The sequence below is a fragment of the Camelina sativa genome, chromosome 16, assembly GCF_030686135.1.
Source record: "Camelina sativa cultivar CO46 ecotype springtype chromosome 16, ASM3068613v1".
NCBI lineage: Eukaryota > Viridiplantae > Streptophyta > Magnoliopsida > Brassicales > Brassicaceae > Camelina > Camelina sativa.
Genome location: NC_141895.1, coordinates 5046724 through 5069382, shown reverse-complemented (window position 1 = coordinate 5069382; position 22659 = coordinate 5046724). Strand labels below are relative to the sequence as shown.

General features: G+C 32.9%; 2 protein-coding genes across 2 annotated transcripts; both read right to left on the bottom strand.

Annotated features, from left to right (window-relative positions):
- Positions 1-9037: 9037 nt before the first annotated feature.
- Positions 9038-11812, bottom strand: LOC104749895 (internal alternative NAD(P)H-ubiquinone oxidoreductase A2, mitochondrial). The gene is made up of 8 exons (XM_010471605.2): positions 11212-11812; positions 10717-10930; positions 10440-10600; positions 10286-10351; positions 10022-10185; positions 9818-9932; positions 9518-9697; positions 9038-9433 (listed from the first exon to the last, which is right to left on the bottom strand). Exons 1-8 carry the CDS (start codon positions 11680-11682, stop codon positions 9281-9283), a joined length of 1524 nt encoding a protein of 507 aa, XP_010469907.1. The 5' UTR covers positions 11683-11812; the 3' UTR covers positions 9038-9280.
- A 516-nt stretch (positions 11813-12328) lies between these two features.
- On the bottom strand, positions 12329-18150 carry LOC109129408 (protein PSY3). Its single transcript, XM_019237584.2, has 2 exons — positions 17940-18150; positions 12329-12710 (listed from the first exon to the last, which is right to left on the bottom strand). Exons 1-2 carry the CDS (start codon positions 18034-18036, stop codon positions 12586-12588), a joined length of 222 nt encoding a protein of 73 aa, XP_019093129.1. The 5' UTR covers positions 18037-18150; the 3' UTR covers positions 12329-12585.
- Positions 18151-22659: the final 4509 nt, after the last annotated feature.

Sequence of the window (22659 nt, the reverse complement as noted above, 5' to 3'; positions counted from 1 at the left end):
ATATTCACATGAATATCGACCTTCTGTATGACTGGAGTTGGCAACCGAAACTTAACGTTTATAGTAATCAGAAACATAGGAAAGACTTTTTTTTTTTTTTTTGGGCAAAAGGAAAGACTTTAACCAGTTATACATCACCTAGGCTCACCTCACCTATAACTCTTTGTGGTAATTATTTATAAGGCCGGCCGGTTAATTGATAGACTGACTATATATCATGTGTTTTTTGTTAATTATAGAAATATCTGAGTGTCCGTTATTATTCTGGTACAATCATAACTCTTTGTGGTAATTGTTTATAAATATTCCATTGACTTCGATTCACATGTATTTGGCACTTTTTTTGTTTTGAAAATATTTTAATATTTCATAGTATTTGTAAAATATATTAATAGAGATGCAGCCAATGATATTAGTATTCGACCAAATGGAGGCTCCTTTGTAGATTCTCTTATCTGAGGTAAAAATAATCTTTAGACACAGAGCTGAACACTAAGCCTCAATGTTCCGTTAGTTTCACCTCTCAAGAAAATAAAACAAAAAATCAATCTCACAAATCTCACTACATCAAGAGCTTTGATGTGTCATGTTTTCAATTTCATTTGGTTTTTCTAAGGTTCTTTTAGAGTAAAATCCATAAGAAGAGAACAAAAAGAGGAGGATTAACAAGCATAGCTATAGCCTATATGACTGATTAAAGTCTACCTACTGCAGAGCAATCCAAATATTCATCAATTTGATGGTGAAAAAACCCCCATGCAGCCGACTGAGTGGGTTTGCACGATATCAATGGGTTTGAAGTACAGAAACTCTAAGGAAACTGAGGTTCATATCGAGCTGAAAGTGCAATGACTATCAGTCTATCACACATCAAACATAAGGGTAATCTTGAACCCATTTTTCATGATCTGACCCGGATCAAAATCAAATCAACCCACTCTATTATATATAAATTTTTTGTTGGTATCAATTTTAAGTTATATTTGATATTGTAAGAAATCTAAGCAAATTAGATCCTTTCATATCGGTTATATCTCGTGCATGCGCGGATTGTTATAAATATAATAAATTATGTTAATTAATTTAATTTTAATCATAAGAAGCAAAAAATTCTAAATCTAAATGTCTTTAGGAAATTTACATTTTTTAAAAATCATACAAATTCATAATATATATAACTAATTTAAATATAATCACACATACATATCTCTTGATTTTCTATGTTTTATTATTATTTAACTTTGACAATAATTTTCATTAGTTTCTCTGAGGATTTGAGGTTAAAAAAATGATAAAATGAAAATTAACTATGGTATTCAAATATTAATTTAAGTTGTTCATATAAGCTAACACATAACCTAAAGTATTAAATGAGAGAAACAAAATTATTCTCTATAAAATCATATGAAGTGCAAGCAAAACTTTAAAGTACAATTCCCAAATATTAGTTTTACTTTTAAGTCTCTTTTTATATTGTCCTCATTTTATTTTATGTTGCTAGATTAGTTATAATTGTTTCATCTTTGTAGTAAAAGCTATACAGAAAATAGAATATTATATTGTTTTTTATATAGAGAAATCCTTTTGAAGTACATATTCGAATTCAATAAATATAGCTTAATGATTTTTATGTAATTATATGTTTAATCAGAAACTAAATATAATGATGAGTATTTTTAAAAAATGTATTACAATTTTGTTAGAGGTAAGAGAGAGTTAAGAAAAACTGATTTGATATTTCATAATTATATTACAAAATTTTCTTTCCTTAGAAGTTAGGACATTACATATTTTTAAGAATCAAATAAATATATATGAATATGTAAGAAATAATATAACATCTAAAGTAACGAAAGAAGTACATAAAAGCAAGAAGAAATAAAATGGAGAACAATGTAAAATATATTACTAAACTCTTACAATATTATCTTTATTGGGTTTTCAACCAATGCAAGAACATTTAAAACAAAAAAACAAAGAAAATATTTAGGATTTGAGATATGATGGAGGAGAATGTAAGAATGATTATTTATAAGATAAGAAATGATGGAAGTTACATTTCTCAAAAATTAAATTAGAGAGGTTATAATTATTATTGCTAGGGTATTTAACTGAAAATGAATAGAGAAAACAAATAATCAATTTATATTTATGTAATTTCAGTTACAATTTAGTATTAAAGTGTATATTTAAAGTATGAATTAATGTATATGATTAAATATGTTGTATTTTAGGTTTAATTAAAAATAAATATTATATGTTTAAGAAAATAAATACCAAATAGACCAGTAAGGAGAGAGTAACTGAAATTATAAAATATTATATAATATAAAAATATAATCTTCATTGAGTTTTCAACCAATACAAGAACATTTAAATCAAAAAAACAAAAAAAAAAATATTTAGGATTTGAGATATGATGGGGGAGGATGTGAGAATGATTATTTATAGGATAATAAGTGATGGAAGTTACATTTCTCAAAAATTAAACTAGAAAGTTATAATTATAATTGCTAGGATACTTAACTGAAAGTGAATGGAGAAAACAAATAGTCAATTCACAATTTATATAATTTCAGTTACAATTTAGTACTAAAGTGTATATTTAAAGTATGAATTAATGTATATGAATAAAGAGATAAATATGTTGTATTTTAGGTTTAATTAAAAATAAATATTATATGTTTAAGAAAAGAAACACTAAATAGACCGGAGAGTAACTGAAATTAGAAAATATTATATAATATAAAATATATAAAATAATTAGGTAGAAAATATTAAAAAGAGACCACAAAATAAATTTAAAAGAAGATTACATGACAATATGTCATATGTCACAAACAAATTAAATATGAAAATAACTTATATATTTTTAAATTAGATCATAATAATAAAAAATAGAAGAGTGTGTTTCTCATATTTTTTAATTAGAAAGATGAAACAAAAAAAGAGAAAAATGCCAAAAAAATACATGGCTTATTTGATATTTGCCAGAAAAAAACATGAACTTTTTTCGTTGCCAAAAAAATACATAAACTATTTTTTTGTGATAAAAAAATACATGAATAATCTCAATTTTCCAATTTCCCACATATTATTGTGAAGATTTTTAACGACGTTAACGTAATCTTTTTACATACGAAATAATCGTAAGCCTACTTTATTATATTAGATTTTTGTTGGTATCAATTTTAAGTTATATTTGATATTATAAGAAATCTAAGCAAATTAGATCCTTTCATATGGGTTTTACCAATTTTTATCAAGTGAACCAAGGAAAAGGAAAGGTTATATACGATGATATGAGCGTGTGTGTGTGTGTGTGTGTTATAGACATGAGCGTGCACGTGACAGTTCTAGCTATCAAACAAATGTTTACTACTGTAGGCTACTTGCTACGTACTATTTCTACTTTATTATATATGTGTTGAGATATGAGAATAATTGAGAATAAACCCCAAAACGCAAAGAGAAGTATGTGTTTGTTATTTAGCAGACGCACATGGCGTGGAGGACAACCTTCGATTTCCTCGTGATTTCCGAAGGGCCATATTTTTCTATTATATACAATTCGAAAACTATTAATGAATAAATCATTAGTATATGTATATCTCAGCCATTATTTGAACAAAACATGGAGCATATAATCTTTCAGTATGTATACATACACATTAGTTAATTCAGTTATGATTTGTAAGTCCGTTGATATGATAATGAATGAAATGAAATATAATTACATATTTCTCGAGATGATTTTTGGTTTTTAAAATTTTAAAACAGAAAAGAAATTACAATCAATTTTTTTTTTTTTGCATTGTTGTTGGTAATTTCAAAATAGTATATTCTAAGGTACCATCATTTTAGTATACCAAATCGAAATCATTTTAGGTACAAGACTATCTTAATTAACTAAACAAATAAAGTACTCACTTATGCATTCGCACATGACTCGTAATATAGTATCCATTTTCTGTTGTATGAAAATATATAAGTAAGAATATAATAGAGATTTAGATTTCAAACACGGCCTATGACATTTTTTTTGCCAACTATGATTAATATTATAATTTGTATATTTCTCTATCTAAGCACGTACAACGGCAAACTTGGCTTACCAATACCATACACGTAACACGTCTCTACGTGTTTATACATGTTATACTATTTGGATTATAACCATCCGTATTTCATGAAAAGTCGTGTACGTATAAAGGAATCATTTCGTAGACGCTCACTAAAATACCCAAGTTAAAAAATTATGTTCTTAAGAAAAACCATATATTAATACGTTAACTACCAAAAATAATGTCGAAGGGTGGGCCGGAGGAATATGCTTCCCGGTTTTGTATAAATTTATAGTAACAAATAATAGCTTTTGTCTTAAACAGAGATATAAATAACGTGCGGGTTATAAGATAAAACAGAAACTAACGCGTTACGTATAAAAACACAATTAAAAGATTAACCAATTCTAAATATTGGTGAAACCTTTGTTCATTACCAAAATTTTCCCCGTTACCGAATTATTTTGGATACTCAACCTATTGTAAAATGCATTAAAACACAACCGTTGATTGAGATTTGAGACCAAAAAATATATAGAGAAGTGAAAAATAATACCAAGTGTTGCGGGAATGGAGTGGGTATAGAACACGTCGTAAAGAAATGATGTCTTTTCGTGCATCAAACATGCACCTCGCATTTGTTTTTGTAAACTACCCAAAAACACTTTCTCTCCTCAATTCAAAATTTTCTCATTTTTTAATATTCTTTCTTATACTATCCGATATAAAAAAAAATTATTCGGAGAAGATGCGCATATATTTGCATTGCAACATGGTATATATTCGAATTACTAGCTAGAGATGTTTTATAGATCATTGAGCTGATAAGAATTATAAGTTTTCATACATGCTAAATTCATTAAAAAGTCCCACACACAAAAAAAACCTACGGTTTACACAATATGCATTCACGTGGCTCATGCAAGGTCACAAAGCACAAGGATCTTATTGCATGACGACGCCTGCCAAAACAAAGATTTCATGTACTGCATGAACCTCACGACAACGTTTTGAGTCATCACCAGAAGCACCAGAAGATGGACTGTGGACCACAATCTAACTAGTGGTGCAAGCTTCTCTTACATTGAACCGTAATTGTTCAGGTCATGTGATTGATCATAGGTAAGAATGTTCGAATTCTTAGCCTTTGAGACCATTTAATCTAGGCCCATATGTCACAAATGAGTTGTACTACTAATTACCATAACTAATCATAAACTAAAGTCTTATTTAACGTCTCTTTATTTACCAATTTCCAATTCTACATCTTCATACTAATGACCCGATCTGCAATTCGTATTATTCAGTTGTTGTATGCAAGACCCACTAACAATCTTAGGTTGTTCGGTTATATACTTATAAGTTATATCATCCCAAAGATCTTTAAAAATCTCAAAACTGAAAGATAAGACGTACATTAAAAAGGTAGATTGATCTTCTTTCGTACTCAATATAACCAACAGGTCCATCAACTATCATCAACCTCGCTTGATTTTTCGTATGGACCCATTCCCAAAACGAATTTGCTTTTTCTTTCTAAAACGTGTGATGTGAGAATTTTTGGGTTTTTTTTTACTCGCCGAAATGTCATTTGCATGAATGACCCGTCCTTTGAGTACGAACGCATTAGTAGCATTCATTGAAGCTAGTACTAGTTTCCTCCATAACGAAATTTTTTAAATATCTAGCTAGTTTGTGGTTTTTATGCCATGTTATAAAATGATGTTTACAAAGTTACTTGATAATTGTCGAATATACGGTATACATATCGCACTATCCCTATACAATTATTGCTTGCATGTAAACGCGCACCACACTAGATGTTAAACAAAAAGGCGCACTAGACCAATTTAATTTCCATATCTATCAGAAATACTTATATAGAAAAGTCAAAGTCTGTTGTTCAAAAAAAAAAAGTCAGTCATTATAATCGACAGAATCTATGTGAGTACAATAAAACACGTACCTAGGTATATACATAAACAGTTAACTTTTATAAATTCGTTCTTTAATTTATATAAAAATACAAACCACAAAGAAGAAAAACGGTTAAAGATCACGATCTATCATGTACGCATACGTCTCTTCAACTTCACAAAGTACAAGGCATGCATATGGATGGTTAATTTAATATCTTACAAAGCATAATTTTCGAAGATACTATTACTCTATTAGCCGGAAATCAAGCTACTTGTTGGTAAAAAAGAAGGAAATTAAAACCTCATGATTAGTTAAATGTTAGGTTTGTCTACCAATAAGAGTGTTTTAATTAGATGCTTTGGAGTTTGGACAATCCGTGTACGTGTGAACCGACAAAATGTCGTCGTCTTCTGTTCATAGAGAAGCAATGGTTCTCTACTTTCTAAAAGTATCCAACTATCAAGTGAATTACTTGACCCTAAAGCCTAAACAATGTCATTTCGTTCGACACCAACCAATTCTTGGTTTCTCTCTTTTTTTGTTCGGTTCACCAAACTTTTTTCTTAGGAAAAAAAAGTTCTTGCTAAATGAATGATTAAGTCGGGTATATTGGTTTACAACCAGAGATACTACCACTATGAAATTTACAATAACGTTTGCATGTTTTGGAGATTCGAGAGAGCATCCATGTTTCGGTTTGGAATCTTCGGCTATAGAAGTAGTGGGTCCAATCATCACTATAGCTTAATAACATACATTAGAAATGATTTTGTTTCCCGGAGTTTAAAACACTCACTAATGAGAATGACTACAAAAAGTAGACAAAGGTTTCTCTGAAGGAAAACAGAAGCAAAGGTAAAATAGCCCTCAAAGTTAAAGTCATAGTTCTGCTTTTTGTTGCCATACTTATTTTATACATTTGGTCACATTCATGGAATATACACTATACAGTAAAACCTCTATAAATTAATAATGTTGGGACCAAGACATTTTATTAATTTATAGTGATATTAATTTATAGATATATTTTTAATTGTTTATTTTTTTTTAAATTATGAATTGGAACAATTATAGCAAAATAAGATTAAACTTTCAGATGTTATAAATTTTATGGTTTAGGAATTGAACTTGTAATATTTATAAAGCATTATTGACAATAAATTACAAATACTATAAACAAATTGACTTATACACATGACATACATAAATTCAAATTTATGAATAATAATAATATTAATTCTCATATTTTAATAATCTGTCTAATTATCAAATTGTAAATGATGCATATCTAAAAATTAAAACTTTAAAATTTAATTATTTGCATGACCTGTTATAAAATATTTTAGAGATATCATTATAGTTTGAAAATACAACATTACAAATGTTCTATAGAAATGAGTTTTAGGAGAAACATACACTATTATATCAGTATATATATATATATATATATATATATATATATATAAATTTACATGATTATTAATTTATGATATTATTGGGACAATATTTTACATTGAGATTTCAAAAAATTTATTATCTTATTATCTTATCGAATATTGTTAATTTTTATACTGGCCCGACTTGGGACCAGCAAAATTTATTAATTTATAGTGATTATTAATTTATAGAGTATTAATTTATAGAGGTTTTAGTGTATATGTTCTTTTAACACGAGGTAATTGTTTTAAAAAAATAAAATCATGACCCGTCGCAGTTTTACCAAATAGCTTCAAGTTATGGTAAAAAAATATACGTAGTTAAATAGTTTATTGCAGGATACGGCTTAATTGTAACATAATGTTTTGAACTAGTATATATTTTGGTTGTGTCGTAACTCTATTTCAATTCAATTGCAACTTGTTGATGATAAAAAGTTATAACTATTACAATGTACGCATTATAACTTCTTTATAGTTCATATAGTTGGCTACTTGGCTTCCTGTTAATAGGGAAAGTATGAGTTGTTTCATACTATATAATTGATAAGAAAAAAATACCTTTAGATATCGGATCTAAACGAAATATCCTCCAAGAAAATTGTATTTTATATATGTATCATTGTATAATGAGGAAACAAGAAGATATTTATGAAGTCAATTATTGGTTTAAGTATGGTATTCATATACTTTTTAGTAGCAATCCATAGAGAAGAAGAAATCGGAATCGGACATAAAAAGCCAAACGAAGAGAGATCAAATGGATTTTATAAGACATGACCACGACACTGTCACTTGTCAATTATTTTTATTTTTCTCATTTCGCATTGTTCCCTCCCCCTCTCTTGTCCTTTCGCTAACTGTACATGACAATACCTTTTCTTAAAATATTATTGTTTTGCTTCAGCATAATTATGTTTCTGTGCAAACCGATAAAAAGAAATAAAGAACAAAAACGAAAACAATAAAGTATAGGAGGACGATACAAAAGAAAATAAACTACAACTACTTTTTAAAATTAATACGACGACGTTAATAAAATGCATAGAATTGCATTACAAGTATGCTTGGAGAGGCATACACTTGGAGAGAATACACGAGCATGCGTGACAACTGACATGAACATGTGAATATAAAGATCCAAACCTCAATATTTTTTAATGAAAACTTTTAATTATAACTTCTTCAGGGTCTGTCCACAAAATCCAAATTGTATCACCAAATGATTATTATTTTTTTAACTATATTAGATTCGTGGGGATACTCTCTTGCTCTGCTACTGACCAAAAATATTAGTGTTTCTACTTTCTAAATTAGCAATAGGTACGATTTATATATTTATTTATAATGTTATATAAAATAAGAATTATATTACAAGTTAATATAGAACCTAATTATTCCAAATATACCTAACGTGGTGTAAATGGAATTGTCTGCTCTCCTATGTTTAAACTTTAAAGTAAAGCTATCTGGTATGATGAACATGGTACATGTAAAACAATTTTTGTTGTGCAAATAATTAAAGAACTTTCATTTATTTATAGGAAGTATCTATAAAATCGTGCACATCATGAAGATAAATCAGTGTTACTAAATGACTATTAAATAAAATTCTTGTTTTAAAAAAATATATTTTCTCCCTCAGATTAAAGTCTCAAAAACCAAAATACCGTACGTGTATATATTCAAAAGAACAAAAAAAAAGTTATTACTCACATCAACCACTGAACCACACACACTGACACACACAAAAAAAAAAGTTTAAAATCTTCTCTTCAGCTGGAGCTTGTTATTGATGTATGTTTCTGTACAAAACAACTTCACTAACAGTAGGCCGAGATGAAACACTTTGGACACAGATCAGATACGGCTAATGTCACGACCAAATACGAAAGTGGTGAACCAATTGATGGCGACATAGAAGCGGTTTCTCCAACTGATGACTCGAGTCAGATAGGCTGACCTCCATATGAACCAGCTCACGAAACCCGTCATTGATATCCCTTTTGCGTCCTGCCCAAGTAATCTCCCTCAGTCACACGTTTGTTTGTAAGTGGGTGAATTTTGAAATATCAAGTCAATATATATGTTTGTTACCTTGCTCTCACGGAGGTCGACTAGGGCTTTGTATCTACCGATGGTAGCCATGCTTCCAAGATGCTTATACACAAAGGGTACTCCAAGTTCTATCTCCGTTGCGCTGTTGGCTCGTCCTCCATTGGCTTTCGCAATCTCATTTAGTAGATTCGCCAGGTATTTGCCTTCTCTCTCAGCTACCTTAATTGGTCAGTGACATAGAACGAAAGATATAAGAAGAGATGAGATGGTGACCAAAAAAAAAAAAAAAAAAGAAGAGATGAGATGCAAATAAAAAAACGAGTATGAAATGTTATCTACCTGAGCTAAAGCAGGAAGGGTTGGTTTTCCAGTGGTCTCCAGATATCCGCTGCAGTCACCAATAGCAAACACGTCTTGTACAGAAGGCACACGCATCCATTCGTCAATGCCAATCCTATCGAGATAAACATCCAAAAAGTCGAGTTGCTGTTGAATATTTTTTAGCAAAAAAAAGGTCTAATGGAGTGATCTTGATAAACTAACCTTCCACCAGGATCTTTTGGAAGACCAAGGGACCTCACAAAAGGAGAAGGACCAACACCAGTGGACCACACTAAGAGTCCGTAGGGAACTTCTGTGCCATCGTCAAGTATTAGCTTCTGAGGCATCACATCTTTCACAATCCCACGCATAAACCGCACTCCAGACTAATGTGAATTAAATAAAACCACAAGTTTTTTTAAAAGAAGCGCTTCATAAAAGTTAGCACAACACCTTTTACTTGTTCTAACTTCTAAATGAGTTCACCTTGTTCAACTGCTTGATAGCATAACGTCTGAGACGATCATCGAACGACGAAAGTATATCCCTGGCCTATAAAAAATGGGATGGCACAGAAACAGTTATAAATTTTAGTGAGTTCTGCAACGAAGACTTCAAAGAGCAGCTTCTTAAAACAAACCTCTATCAAAGTAACATGAATGTCGTCCTTCACATGAGCATATCGTTGACGAACATCTTTCTTAATAAAGTCACTCAGTTCACCGCTAAACTCAACCCCGGTTGGTCCACCTCCAACCACAACGCAATGTAACAGCCTCTGTTTCTCCTCTTTCGGTAAACCTAATAAAAAAGAAATTGTGCAAAGAACTGTTATGTTCTAATTCTGAATCTAATTCTGACTCTGAATCTGAATCTGAATCTGAATCTGAATCTTCAGGGGATGAAATACTGTTTACAAGGAGTATCAGAGAGCATCAGGTTCAAAAGAAGCTTCCTCCGAATCTCCTGCGCATGGTGAACTTCACGGAGGAAAATCGCGTTTTCCATGACACCATGGATCCCAAACGTGGATGCCTCTGCACCACTTGCTACTACAAGCTTGTCGTAAGCAATCTTGAACTTCCTTGGCTTTAATGTGTCCAACTCTTCAGGTAAAGTCTCACAATGAACCTAGTCACCAAGAAACAAGTCATGTAACAACAGACCATGCGCTTCACATTAACCAAACTGAATCTAACACTTTTAGTAAACTCCATTACTTCTTCTTCTACAGTAACTAAATAGTCTTCTCCCTAACTCTCCAAATCTTAGCTAATTCCCCTAAAAACTAAAGAGATTTGCATCAAAACGGTATCAGATTTCAAAGGTCCCTGCATCATCAATGAACCAATCTGATCTATAAATCTCCCAAATCAAACACCTAATACGAAAGAGTAAGTGAGAAGCAGTACCTCATGAGCATCAGCATCAAGACGAGAGCAATTAGCGAGGAAGAAGTAAGAGCCAGGCTCTCTGGAAATCGCAGGTTGAATACTAGTGATAGGCTCAGCGACGGACCTGAACTCGAGAGTACCAACACAAGTAGAAGCGAGAAGAGGAGTGAAGACCATGTGGTTCCTCGGAGAAACGCAAACGACGTCGTAGAGATTGGTATCGATCCCTTTCATCAACCTACAACCCGCCCAACCCGACCCGAGAACAACCACTCTAGGCTTCTCTCCTTCTCTCGTCGGTCTTAAACCTTCGTATTGACTCCGATCCACACCATTTGAAGATGCCGGAGATTGAATCTGAGTCTCTTGCGCTGTGCAGAAACGGGAAGAGAGTGTGTACGGTGATGATGATGATCCGGTGTTTCTAAATCTGGTCACGATCGATGATGTCGTCGGTGAGACTCGTGTTAGGTTTCTGATCAAGAACATTGTTCTTCTTCTTCTTCGTCTTCTTCGTCTTCTTCGTCTTCTTCGTTGTGTGCGTATTTGAAGAATCTTCTTCAGTCAAAGGTAAATAGAGATTCCTCAGCTCAGGGAGCATTTTGAAAAATTTGTCGACGAGCTTTAATAACTCTTGGGCCTATATGTTTTTTATGGGTTTAGTTGATAGAGACGGCCCATTAACAAATTAATTCATGTGAATCGATCATATTAAACTTTTTATTTATTTAATTCAATCATATAAAAAATGTTATTTATTATTAGTCTCACCTTAAATTCATTAAAGTTTTGATTCAAACATTTTGGATGCAATGCAACATGTGATCTGTCTTCAATCACATAAAAATGTTATTTATTACAAATGTTATTTATTATTAGTCTTACCTTAAAATTCATGAAAGTAGTTTTAAACATCTATTATTGAAATAATTTATACAACCTAGTCTGCTCTCATTTCGTAAACTATAATATTTTATTAGATTTAATTTTTCAGTTTTTTCTGTTTATTACATTATCATTTCGTATATTTGATTGAAACCAAATATTTTAACTATTTGAAATCTGTTTCAAAAAAAAGTCGTTATATAAAATAGATTGAAGTACAACGGCATTAACCAAAAAAAAAAGGAAGGAATTTTATACATACAAAATTGCACGTATATAACACATATTAATCTTGGTAAGAATAACAAGTTGACGTCGATATAGAACACAAATGAAAACGACGTGTAATATATATATATTACATATTAATCTTGTATTTTAACTCGTTTAAAATACAAAATAAAAATAAAAACTTTTATTGGTTTATATATATATATATATATATATATATAGATTATTTGCAAGGTTGCAAGAGGAGTTGGGAAATTATGAGAAAATATAAGATTCTCAACGTCTGCGGTTTCTGCCACCACGGGGTGGATCGTGTCTAACGTTAGCTGAAGGTTCACCGTAGTCGTTGGTGCTCATCATCAATGACCGTTCTGGCACCACCTGCGACGTCATTTCATTTTCTGCAGTCATATGCATATTTTGCTGTTTATACACATTTAAACGTAATAGAAAATAAGACTGAAATACAATAACAATAACAACTTTTGTACTTTATGTACAAGTTACTCCATCCATTTCATAATTAATATATGATATTTTAGAAGTTTTTGCTTGTTTCATAATATAATATGTTTTCAATTTTTGAAGTAACTTTTAGACTAATTTTATATTTTCTTATTATTTATTTTATACAGTTTTTGTTTCTGATGAGTTAAACTTTTAAAAAAAAATATTTCTTATTATGCGTGCTTTGGAAACATCTTATATTTTGAAACGGATAGAGTATAACTTATCAAAATATTAACAGCTAGAGTATGTAAGACAGATCTCGAATCTCGATACCCTCGTTTCCAAATTGTTTTAGAACTATGTCCACACTATTAGTATAGATAGTCTTTATCTATATTTGTGTTTATCTTGTATAGATTTCTTACTCTCCGAGTATATCGAGATTGTGATCTCAACAATCTCAACAACCTCTTGTATAAATATGTGTATGCATTGTTAAATAAGAATCATCCTTTACCATCTCTCTTCATGGTATCAGAGCGACGATTCTAACCAAAAACTCGTTGCCTCTTTTCTCTTCTCTTCCTTTTTTTTCTCTTCTCTTCTCTTCTTCTAATGGCTTCTGAAACATCCTCCGTTTCCTCTGATTTGGCTCCTGTTTTTAATGTCATCGAACCACACAAAACTCTGATCTCGCTCAACATGAGCAACATAACCAAACTTACTCCGAATAACTTCATCACTTGGCGTCTCCAGGTCAGATCTCTCCTTGAAGCACATGAACTTCATTGTTTCATTGCCGATGCAGACAACACACCCCCGACAACACTCCCTTCTGACACCGGTGTGAATCAAGTCAATCCAAACTTTGCTGCTTGGAAACGACAAGACAAGCTTCTCTTCAGTGCCTTGCTTGGTTCTCTCTCTCTTCCCGTACAATCCATCGTTGCTCGTGCCACTACTTCTCGCAACATATGGGAAATCCTCACCAACACCTATGGGAAATCATCTCGAGGTCGCATCCGTCAGATCAGAGATCAACTCAAGGAGAGCACCAAAGGGAACAAGTCCGTGCAAGACTATCTGCGAGGTATCATCACTAAAGCAGATCAAATTGCATTGCTTGATGCTCCATTACCACATGAAGATCTCATTGACTATATCACCAACGGACTTAAACGACGACTACAGAGCTATTGTCGAGATGGTTCAAGGCCGTGACACACCAATCTCCATTGAAGAGCTCCATGAGAAGCTCATCAACAGAGAAAATGCGTTGAAGGCTGCAGGTGACACCAATCTCTCTGTTCCTGCAACTGCTAACGTTACACAACTCTCCCGGCAATCTTCTCGTGGTGGCTTAAACTCATCTCGTGGTGGTTTTCGTCCATCTCGCTCATATCTTGGCAAATGTCAGCTCTGTGGTGTTCAAGGTCATGGAGCCAAACGCTGTCCACAATATCAATAACAGTCACCGCAATATCAACAACCATCACCGCCGTTTTCCTACTCTGCTCCGCAGTTCAATCAGTTTCGAGGGTTCTCTCCTTCCCCTGCTCCACACCTGCCTCTTCCTGCTCCTCAATGGCGACCTCAGGCTCATTACATGACCACTGGTTCCCAGGCTGATGTCACTCCTTGGCTTCTTGATAGCGCTGCCTCACATCACATCGCTAGTGATCTTGGTTCTCTTTCCCTGCAGACACCTTACACAAGCAGTGATAATGTGATGGTTGGAAATGGTATTGGCCTTCCCATTTCCCACACCGGTTTAGTCTCTCTCCCTTCCCATTTCACACGTTGAGACTTCTCGTGTATACATCTCACGACATGTTCATTTTGTTGAATCGGTATTTCCTTTCTCGCGTCTTTTAGCTCAAACACATTCTCCTTCTGAAAAACACCACTTCCTCTGATTTTGTTTCTGCATCGCTTGTCCCTATCTTTCCTCAAACTCCTGTCTTGGCCACTCTCCCGTGTTCTCCTTCTTCACCTGCCACTAATGTGTCTTCCATGGCACAAGAGTCCAACCATGACGTTTCTAGTCCTGCAACTGTTACTGATGGTTCCTCTGCACCACAAACGTCGCTTCCTCTTGTGACTAATGTGTATCCAATGGTAACAAGATCTAAAAACAACATCACGAAGCCGAACACAAAGTATGGCCTTCATACTGTTTTGCAGGAATTGGAGCTAGAAAATCTTACACAAGCACTGAAAGATAAGAAATGGAGGCGGTCTATGAGCACTGAATACGACGCTTTCTCACGGAATCATACCTTTGATCTTGTTGATAGAGCTCTTGCTACTAACATTGTTGGTTCTAAATGGGTTTACAGGATCAAACGTAAACCTGATGGTTCGGTCGACAATTACAAATCTCGTCTTGTTGCTAAAGGTTTTCACCAGCGCCCGGGAGTGGATTTTCATGAGACCTTTAGTCTGGTCATCAAACACGCTACCATTCGTCTTGTTCTTGGCACGGCTGTGGCTTCGGGTTGGCCCCTCCAGCAGCTCGACGTTAACAATGCCTTTCTTCAAGGACCGCTTGAAGAGGAAGTTTACATGCTTCAACCTCCGGGTTTTGTAGAAAAAGATCGCCCTAATCATGTGTGTCGTCTCAACAAGGCTGTGTATGGTCTCAAACAGGCACCACGTGCTTGGTACACGGCTCTTAAAGACTTCCTTGTTAGTATTGGCTTTAAGAAGTCTCTCGCGGATGAATCACTCTTTGTTTTGCGATTTGCCGGCTCTTTTGTCTATATGCTCATATATGTTGACGACATCATCATCACAAGCACAACCATGTCTGCTATCACTCGAGTTACGGATCTTCTTGCTGCCAAGTTCTCTCTCAAAGACCTCGGAGAGCTCTCTTATTTCCTTGGTATGGAAGCTTCCCGCACACGTGATGGGCTTCATTTAACTCAGACTAAGTATATCACCGATCTTCTCTGCAAAACAAAAATGGCTGATGCCAAACCAGTTGCAACGCCGATGTCCTCTGGTCAGGTTCTCACTCTTTCCTCTGGTGATCTTCTTGCTGATCCCTCTACTTATCGTGCTACTGTTGGGAGTCTTCAGTACCTTGGGTTAACTCGCCCTGACATTGCCTTCGCGGTTAACCGGTTGTCTCAATACATGTATCAACCACGCACACTCCACTGGGAAGCTGTCAAACGTGTGCTTCGGTATCTTTCGGGAACTGCGAACATGGGTATCTTCTTCTCTGCTAAGTCTCCGTCTAACTTACATGCGTACTCTGACGCTGACTGGGCTGGCAATCGAGATGATTATACTTCCACGGGAGCCTACATTACGTACTTGGGTCATCAGCTTGTCTCTTGGTCGCCTAAGAAGCAAACTGGTGTTGCTCGTTCGTCTACAGAAGCAGAGTATCGAGCTCTCACGGCAGCTGCTTCTGAAGTCAAATGGCTAACTTCTCTCATGTCGGAGCTTGGTCTTAAGTCTACGGATGTTCCTATTCTCTATTGTGACAACATTGGTGCTACTTATCTCTCAGCAAATCCGGTGTTTCACTCTCGTATGAAGCATCTCGCGCTGGATTATCATTTTGTTCGTGAACAAGTCCAGGGTAAACAACTTCGTGTAGCTCATATTTGCTCTGCAGACCAGCTTGTTGATGCCTTAACGAAGCCGCTTCCGCGTGCTCGGTTCCTTGATCTCTCGGCCAAGATTGGACTCTGTCGCCGGCGTCCATCTTGAAGGAGCGTATTAGTATAGATAGTCTTTATCTATATTTGTGTTTATCTTGTATAGATTTCTTACTCTCCGAGTATATCGAGATTGTGATCTCAACAATCTCAACAACCTTTTGTATAAATATGTGTATGCATTGTTAAATAAGAATCATCCTTTATCATCTCCCTTCACACACTCACTCTCATTCAATATATATGTTTTTTTTTTAATATGACATTAACTATGGTTTGTCCTTCAAAGTTTATTAATGATTTTACAAAAAAAAAAAAAAGTTTATTAATGACTTCTTCTGTCATTGGCTATGATTTGATTAAATAGGTATGACATTAACTATGATTTGATTAAATAGGTATGATCTGTCTTTGTTCTTTAGTCGTAATGTCAACGCTTTTGAAGTGTGAACATAAAATAGATAATTAGCTATTAAAATATATATTAGTTAATATTTTACTTTACAATAAAAAGTCTTAATACTATTTTATGTTTACCACTAGCTAGATTTCATAATTTATAAATTTTTATGTGACGTACCTTTTTACTGGATTCGTCGGCGTCACAAAAAGTTTAACAAAAGTTTATAATTTAATAAGATAAGATTTGGCCGTGTGAACAAGTCATCGGCCAAAGGGAACTAGGGAAAACAATATTGAGCGTCGTGTTTCATGTTCTCTTGAGTTGAATATAGAGAGAAATTGGATACATACAAGCTGGAAACAGAGGACAACATAAAACTAAACGTATATATATATATACAACTTGTTTTAAAAATAAACTCTTACTTTTAAATTTTAACAAGTATTTTCAGCAAAAACATGCATACTCATCATTTTATGTCAAATTACTTTTGTTTGTAATTCTTCTAACAAATTTTATTTTTTCATGTGCTATTCAGTGCCCTCAATTTGTCTGTCGAAACATACAAGTATAGATATTACATATACTATAGAAGAATATACATATATTATATGATCGTATAAATTTTAGTGTATGCATTTAGGGATCATTGGTATCTCCGTAAATACAACGTTTTTTTCTTTCAGTTTTTTTGTTTTAGCTTTTGGTGATTTTGTGGAGCAATCATTTAAGGCATACACTGATTATCTACAAACGGATCATGTGAATACCCACCACCTCACCGGCCAATAAATGTTGTAATGAAATATATATATATATATATATATATATATATATATATATACTTATCATTATGAGATCTCAATCACTGTAAAAAGAAGAAGACTTATTATTACGGAAAACAAAGATTATGAGAGATGAACCATGTAATGGAGAAATTCATATGAGTAAAACCAGGAACAAAGAAAAAACTCTTTGAGTTGTGAGAATAGATTTAGTGATCTAAGATTGGATAACCAAACCAAAAACATATTCATACAAAACTATAGATACTTGGAACTGAGTAAACAGAGAAATAAAGAGAGGAAGAAATTAAAAAGTACCTGAAAATGAAAGACTGATGCGAGCAGAAGAGAGGAGAGCAAACGAGAAGAAGAGGAACAAACATAAACCGATTCTTGATGTTCTTGAATAACCCATTCTCTCTTTTCTTTTCTATCTCTCTCTCTCTCTTTGACCTCTTTTATACGGCCAAAAAATGTCGTCCCACACCGGCCCTTAGTTTCGAAGACTTTCTTAAATTATAAAATATATGTACCTTTTTTAATATATATAGTTGCTTCAAGCGCATAACTTTTAAAACATTTTAAGACATACAGTGTTTTGCTTTTTTTAGCATGATTGCATTTACATTTGGTAGGTATGACAAGATTGATGTGGATCCTCCAAATAATTTAGAATTAATTAACTTTTATCCAAAAAAAAAATTAGTATTATTTTTATTAACTTGTTCAAATATCAACAAACTTGTTAATGAGAGTTTGACCAAAGAAAAAAAACTAATTAGTCATATTGCTTTGATACATGTTGTGAATATATATATAGGTAATATGTATATATAAACTGAATATTTACCTATTAATTAACGTATAAGAAATGTTTTATATATCAAATTTTTACATATTTATCAATTTTTGATAAACTAGCAAAGATATATATATATATATATATATAAGTGGTAAACCAACTTAGAAGGAGAGAAAAGAATAAGAGGAAACAAATGGAGGATGATTTTTTTTTTAAAACAAATGGAGGATAAGTTAAGTTGGCATGTTGAAGCAAATGGTGAAGCAGTTGTCCTAAGAGTGATCCACCAAGACTTAGATCGACATGAGCTTGTCTTGCATATCAAATAGTGACTTGGGTTAAAAGCTACGATTCTGTTATCTCCAGGATATTGTTAGTTTGACGAGCTTTGTGTACCACTAGAGCTATTTGATTAATTATTCTAAACCTGATAAAGATATTAAAAGCTTCAAACCCTATCTATTTTGGCATGCTTCTGGCTCTCAGGATAATGAAAGTTGACTTTTGGAGACGTATCTATACAACAACACCTACACACACTCACAGAAAGTTGACTTTTAGAGACGCATCTATACAACACATAATACATGCACATGCACATGCACACACCACACTCATATAAAGTTTGACTTCTGGATAAATTTTATTTTCTTTCCAATTTTTTTTGTTGTTTGTTTATATTAATGTTAGGAGTTCGATAAGATATAGAGAAATTTCTTTAAATATTACTAAAATAGTTTTTTTTCCAAAATACCACATTTTAATTTTTTTCGTAAAAATACCACAAAAGTTATTTTTTTCTAAAATTACCACAAACACAAAAAAATTGATTTTTAAGGATGTAAATTTTTTTTTCAGGTTTGGGTTGACACATTTAATTTTAGAGTAGGGTTTAGTATTTAGAATTTAGGAATTCGTTTTTAGTATTAGAACTTTAGTTCAATTATGTGGTATTTTTGGAAAAATACATTTTAGTGGTACTTTTGGAAAAAAACTAAATTATGATTTTTTTAGAATAAAAACCTATTTTAGTGGTATTTATGACAATTGCATTAAAATATATTCACTTCATATATATTATATAAACATAAAAAAGATTGTCATCTACACTAACTTTAACAGAAAAATATATTAATTAGGAAAATTTTGATTTTTACATTTACATATGAAACCGAGCAGTAGCTTGTAAGTAATACTGTATCATATTTAATTGAAAACACCTATAACTTTTTTCCAGTCTAAGAAGGTGTTCCCAAACATTTAGTGATTTAGAAATATGTTTAGAAACAGTTTACATTTTCTGGAAGAGCTTATGAATAAATATCGTTGTGAAACAACACAACATAGTCGAATAACGTTCTAATAAGGTTTTTCTACGAATCCGCTAGCCGAGAAGTTTTGGAGTCAAATACAAAAGGATTAATTGGTCTCTCCCAACGAATGGTCACCAAAAAAAACTCTTTCTAGAGGACTATCACTTTTTTGGTAAGTGTAATTTCGAATTGTAGGTTTTTTCCTAAAGGAAAAAAAAAAAATATATATATATATATATATATATATATATATATAGGAAAAAAGAAATGGTTTTTTGGTACCTATTTTATTTTTCTTATGTGGCTGGCTCAGTTCATATCAGTTTTGGTGGCAGGCAAACAAGTTTGTCTAGAAATTTACTCGGATTTCGTTTTTAGAGCATTTCTATCCATGTTAGGATGATTAGTTTTTACTTTTTAGAGCATCTCAAATACACTGAAATTTAGAAACTTTTATTTTTAACTCCAAAATAAAGTAGGATTAAAGAAAATTCCAACTTCAGATTCTATTTGGTTTTTTATAATGAAAATATGGGTTAGAAATTATTTTTGTAACCTACTTCGAACCGAGTTTTTACAAAATTTTATAATTTAAAACGATATTTGAGGTCAACTATATATGAGTTTTTACAAAATTTTAGAATTTAAAACGATATTTGATGTTTTATAATTTAGACAATTTTCTATCTTTTAACAAACATATTATACAATTTACCATACTTTGAATATTTTAGTTGATCAGGTATGTTAAAAGAAACATGTAATTAATAATTTCGTTATTAAACTTTTAATGTAGAAAAAAAAACTTTAACACATGTTATGGCTGATTCACTAAAAAAAAAAAATTGTTGAATTTTAATTAAAATAAATTACATTTCAATACAAAATGTTCGTTTAGTTAATAATGAATCTTATGATATTCAATTGTATCTATTTTTAGTCACAAACTCTTAATTACAATCATCCATGCAACACGTTCTTGTTACTATATATATATATATATATATATATATATACATATCCTTAATTGACCCCATAAACGAATTCTTTAATATAAAAACCTCTTACATAAGCTTTTAAACAGAGTTAAAAAGAAAAACATGACAAGAACTGAGGTGTGTCCGGATAAGCCATTTGATCCCAGCCACCCATTCAACATCCTGTTAAGGTTGCAACCATCAGACACAGGTTTGACTAAGACACTAATGATATCGAGAGAGCTAGTGGAAGCAAATATATTTTCTCGGTGGGGAAAACATCGTTCTAAAAAAATGTCAAAACCGAATAAGATGGAATCTGTGGATCTGTTCAAATATGATTCTACAGTTACAACAACTCTTATAATGAAAAGAGAAATAGATGGAAGTTTCAAATTAGATGGATGGAATAACGTTCTTGATAAAGAAGGCTCAACGCTTGCGATGTAACTGGAATTTGGTGGGATAAATTTTATAATAGGCTTAATTTTACGATATTCTCGGATGCTTGACTTGATTGGACCGGACATCATCACAACATCATTTGCTCGAATATGTATATCGGGTTTTGTCATGTTTGATCGAGTACGGCTAGTTGCTCTTGTTGTCTTAAATTTCTATTTGAAATCTGTTTCTATAAATCATGCATGCTATTATTTCCTTTAGAGTTATAATTATATTCATATGGCTTTGTAAGATATAAATATTTTTAAAATAAAAATTTAAGCATAAGTTTTTTGAAACCAAATTCTTTAGATCAGGAATATAAGTTTTATGCAAACGGGGGTAGTCAACAAACAAGTTTACACATAAGCATAAGAGATCCAAATAGTTCAAGCAATTAAAGGATTGTGCAAATAGCAAAAAGAAGAAGAAAAATTTGTTATTGTGAGACTCCTGGTTCCCTAACGGCGAACTCTTGGTTCCCTAATAGTTGTACTTCCGCCCTAAATCCACCGATTTCTATTGCTGGTGAGAATCAAACCCCACTCCCGTTACTACCACCTGACCCGCCTGACCCAGCCTCATCCCCATCCTCCTCTCTCTCCCATTTCCCTCCTCTTTCTTCCCCAAGTCCCAGAAAAGCAAACCTCGCACAACAAACTGCTCGGTTTCCAGGGCCTGTTGCTAAGAGTTTTGTCCCTTCTAACCCTCTTACTACCGATGTCGAGATGCATATGGCTGAAAATCCCTTTGAAATCCCATCAAAATCTGACCTTCGTAACCCTAGATCTGGAAGTACTGTTCCCGAAGAAATTCAGGTTCCAGCAAATTATACTGTGTTAACCCCCAAATCAACTTCTCCCCTCCTCACAAATAAAGGCTCTGCCTCACTACCTCATTCCACAGTTCCAAAACCTCTCATTTCACCTTCTGTGTCGATTTCTGCCAAGAGCACTACCCAAACCACCACTGTGCAAATGAATATTGTGCACTATGTTCCTGCTTCAGAAACTCCTCTAACCCAACCCACATCTAAGTTACCACAACCTTAACCGGCTCATCCGCACCCTACCCAACCGCTACCAGTAGCGGAAAAAAAATTGGTTGAAAGAATCAGAAATACAGTGGATAGATCATTAAAGAGGCTTGCTCCTATCATTGTTACTGACGATGGTCATCCTCGAATCCACATACCTGATACCGTCTTTGAAAGAGGGGTTGCGCTTCATAAGGACTTCATCATCTGCTTCTTTAAGGGTAGACCGCCTCACTACCATCAAGTCCAGAGTGTCCTGAACCACATGTGGGGAAAAGGTCAACGGTTAGAAATCCATATGAACCATCACAATAGGTCAATGCTAGTCAGGATTCCGAATGATTTTCTTAGGCAAAAAGTGCTAGAAAAATGTATCTGGTATATAGGGGACTCAATGTTTCATACTATACCTTGGTCAACAAACTACTCTTCGGAATCTCTTGCTCTTGATTCCATCCCCATCTGG

Excerpts from the sequence above, each read along its gene's own strand:
- LOC104749895 (XM_010471605.2), bottom strand. The coding sequence starts at position 11,682 with ATGTTCTTGATCAGAAACCTAACACGAGTCTCACCGACGACATCATCG. Across the intron at positions 10,931-11,211 it reads TTGATGCTGATGCTCATGAG|GTTCATTGTGAGACTTTACC; the intron begins GTACTGCTTCTC and ends CTTGGTGACTAG. Across the intron at positions 9,698-9,817 it reads CCCTTCCTGCTTTAGCTCAG|GTAGCTGAGAGAGAAGGCAA; the intron begins GTAGATAACATT and ends TGACCAATTAAG.
- LOC109129408 (XM_019237584.2), bottom strand. The coding sequence starts at position 18,036 with ATGGGTTATTCAAGAACATCAAGAATCGGTTTATGTTTGTTCCTCTTC. Across the intron at positions 12,711-17,939 it reads CATCAGTCTTTCATTTTCAG|AAAATGAAATGACGTCGCAG; the intron begins GTACTTTTTAAT and ends ATATGACTGCAG.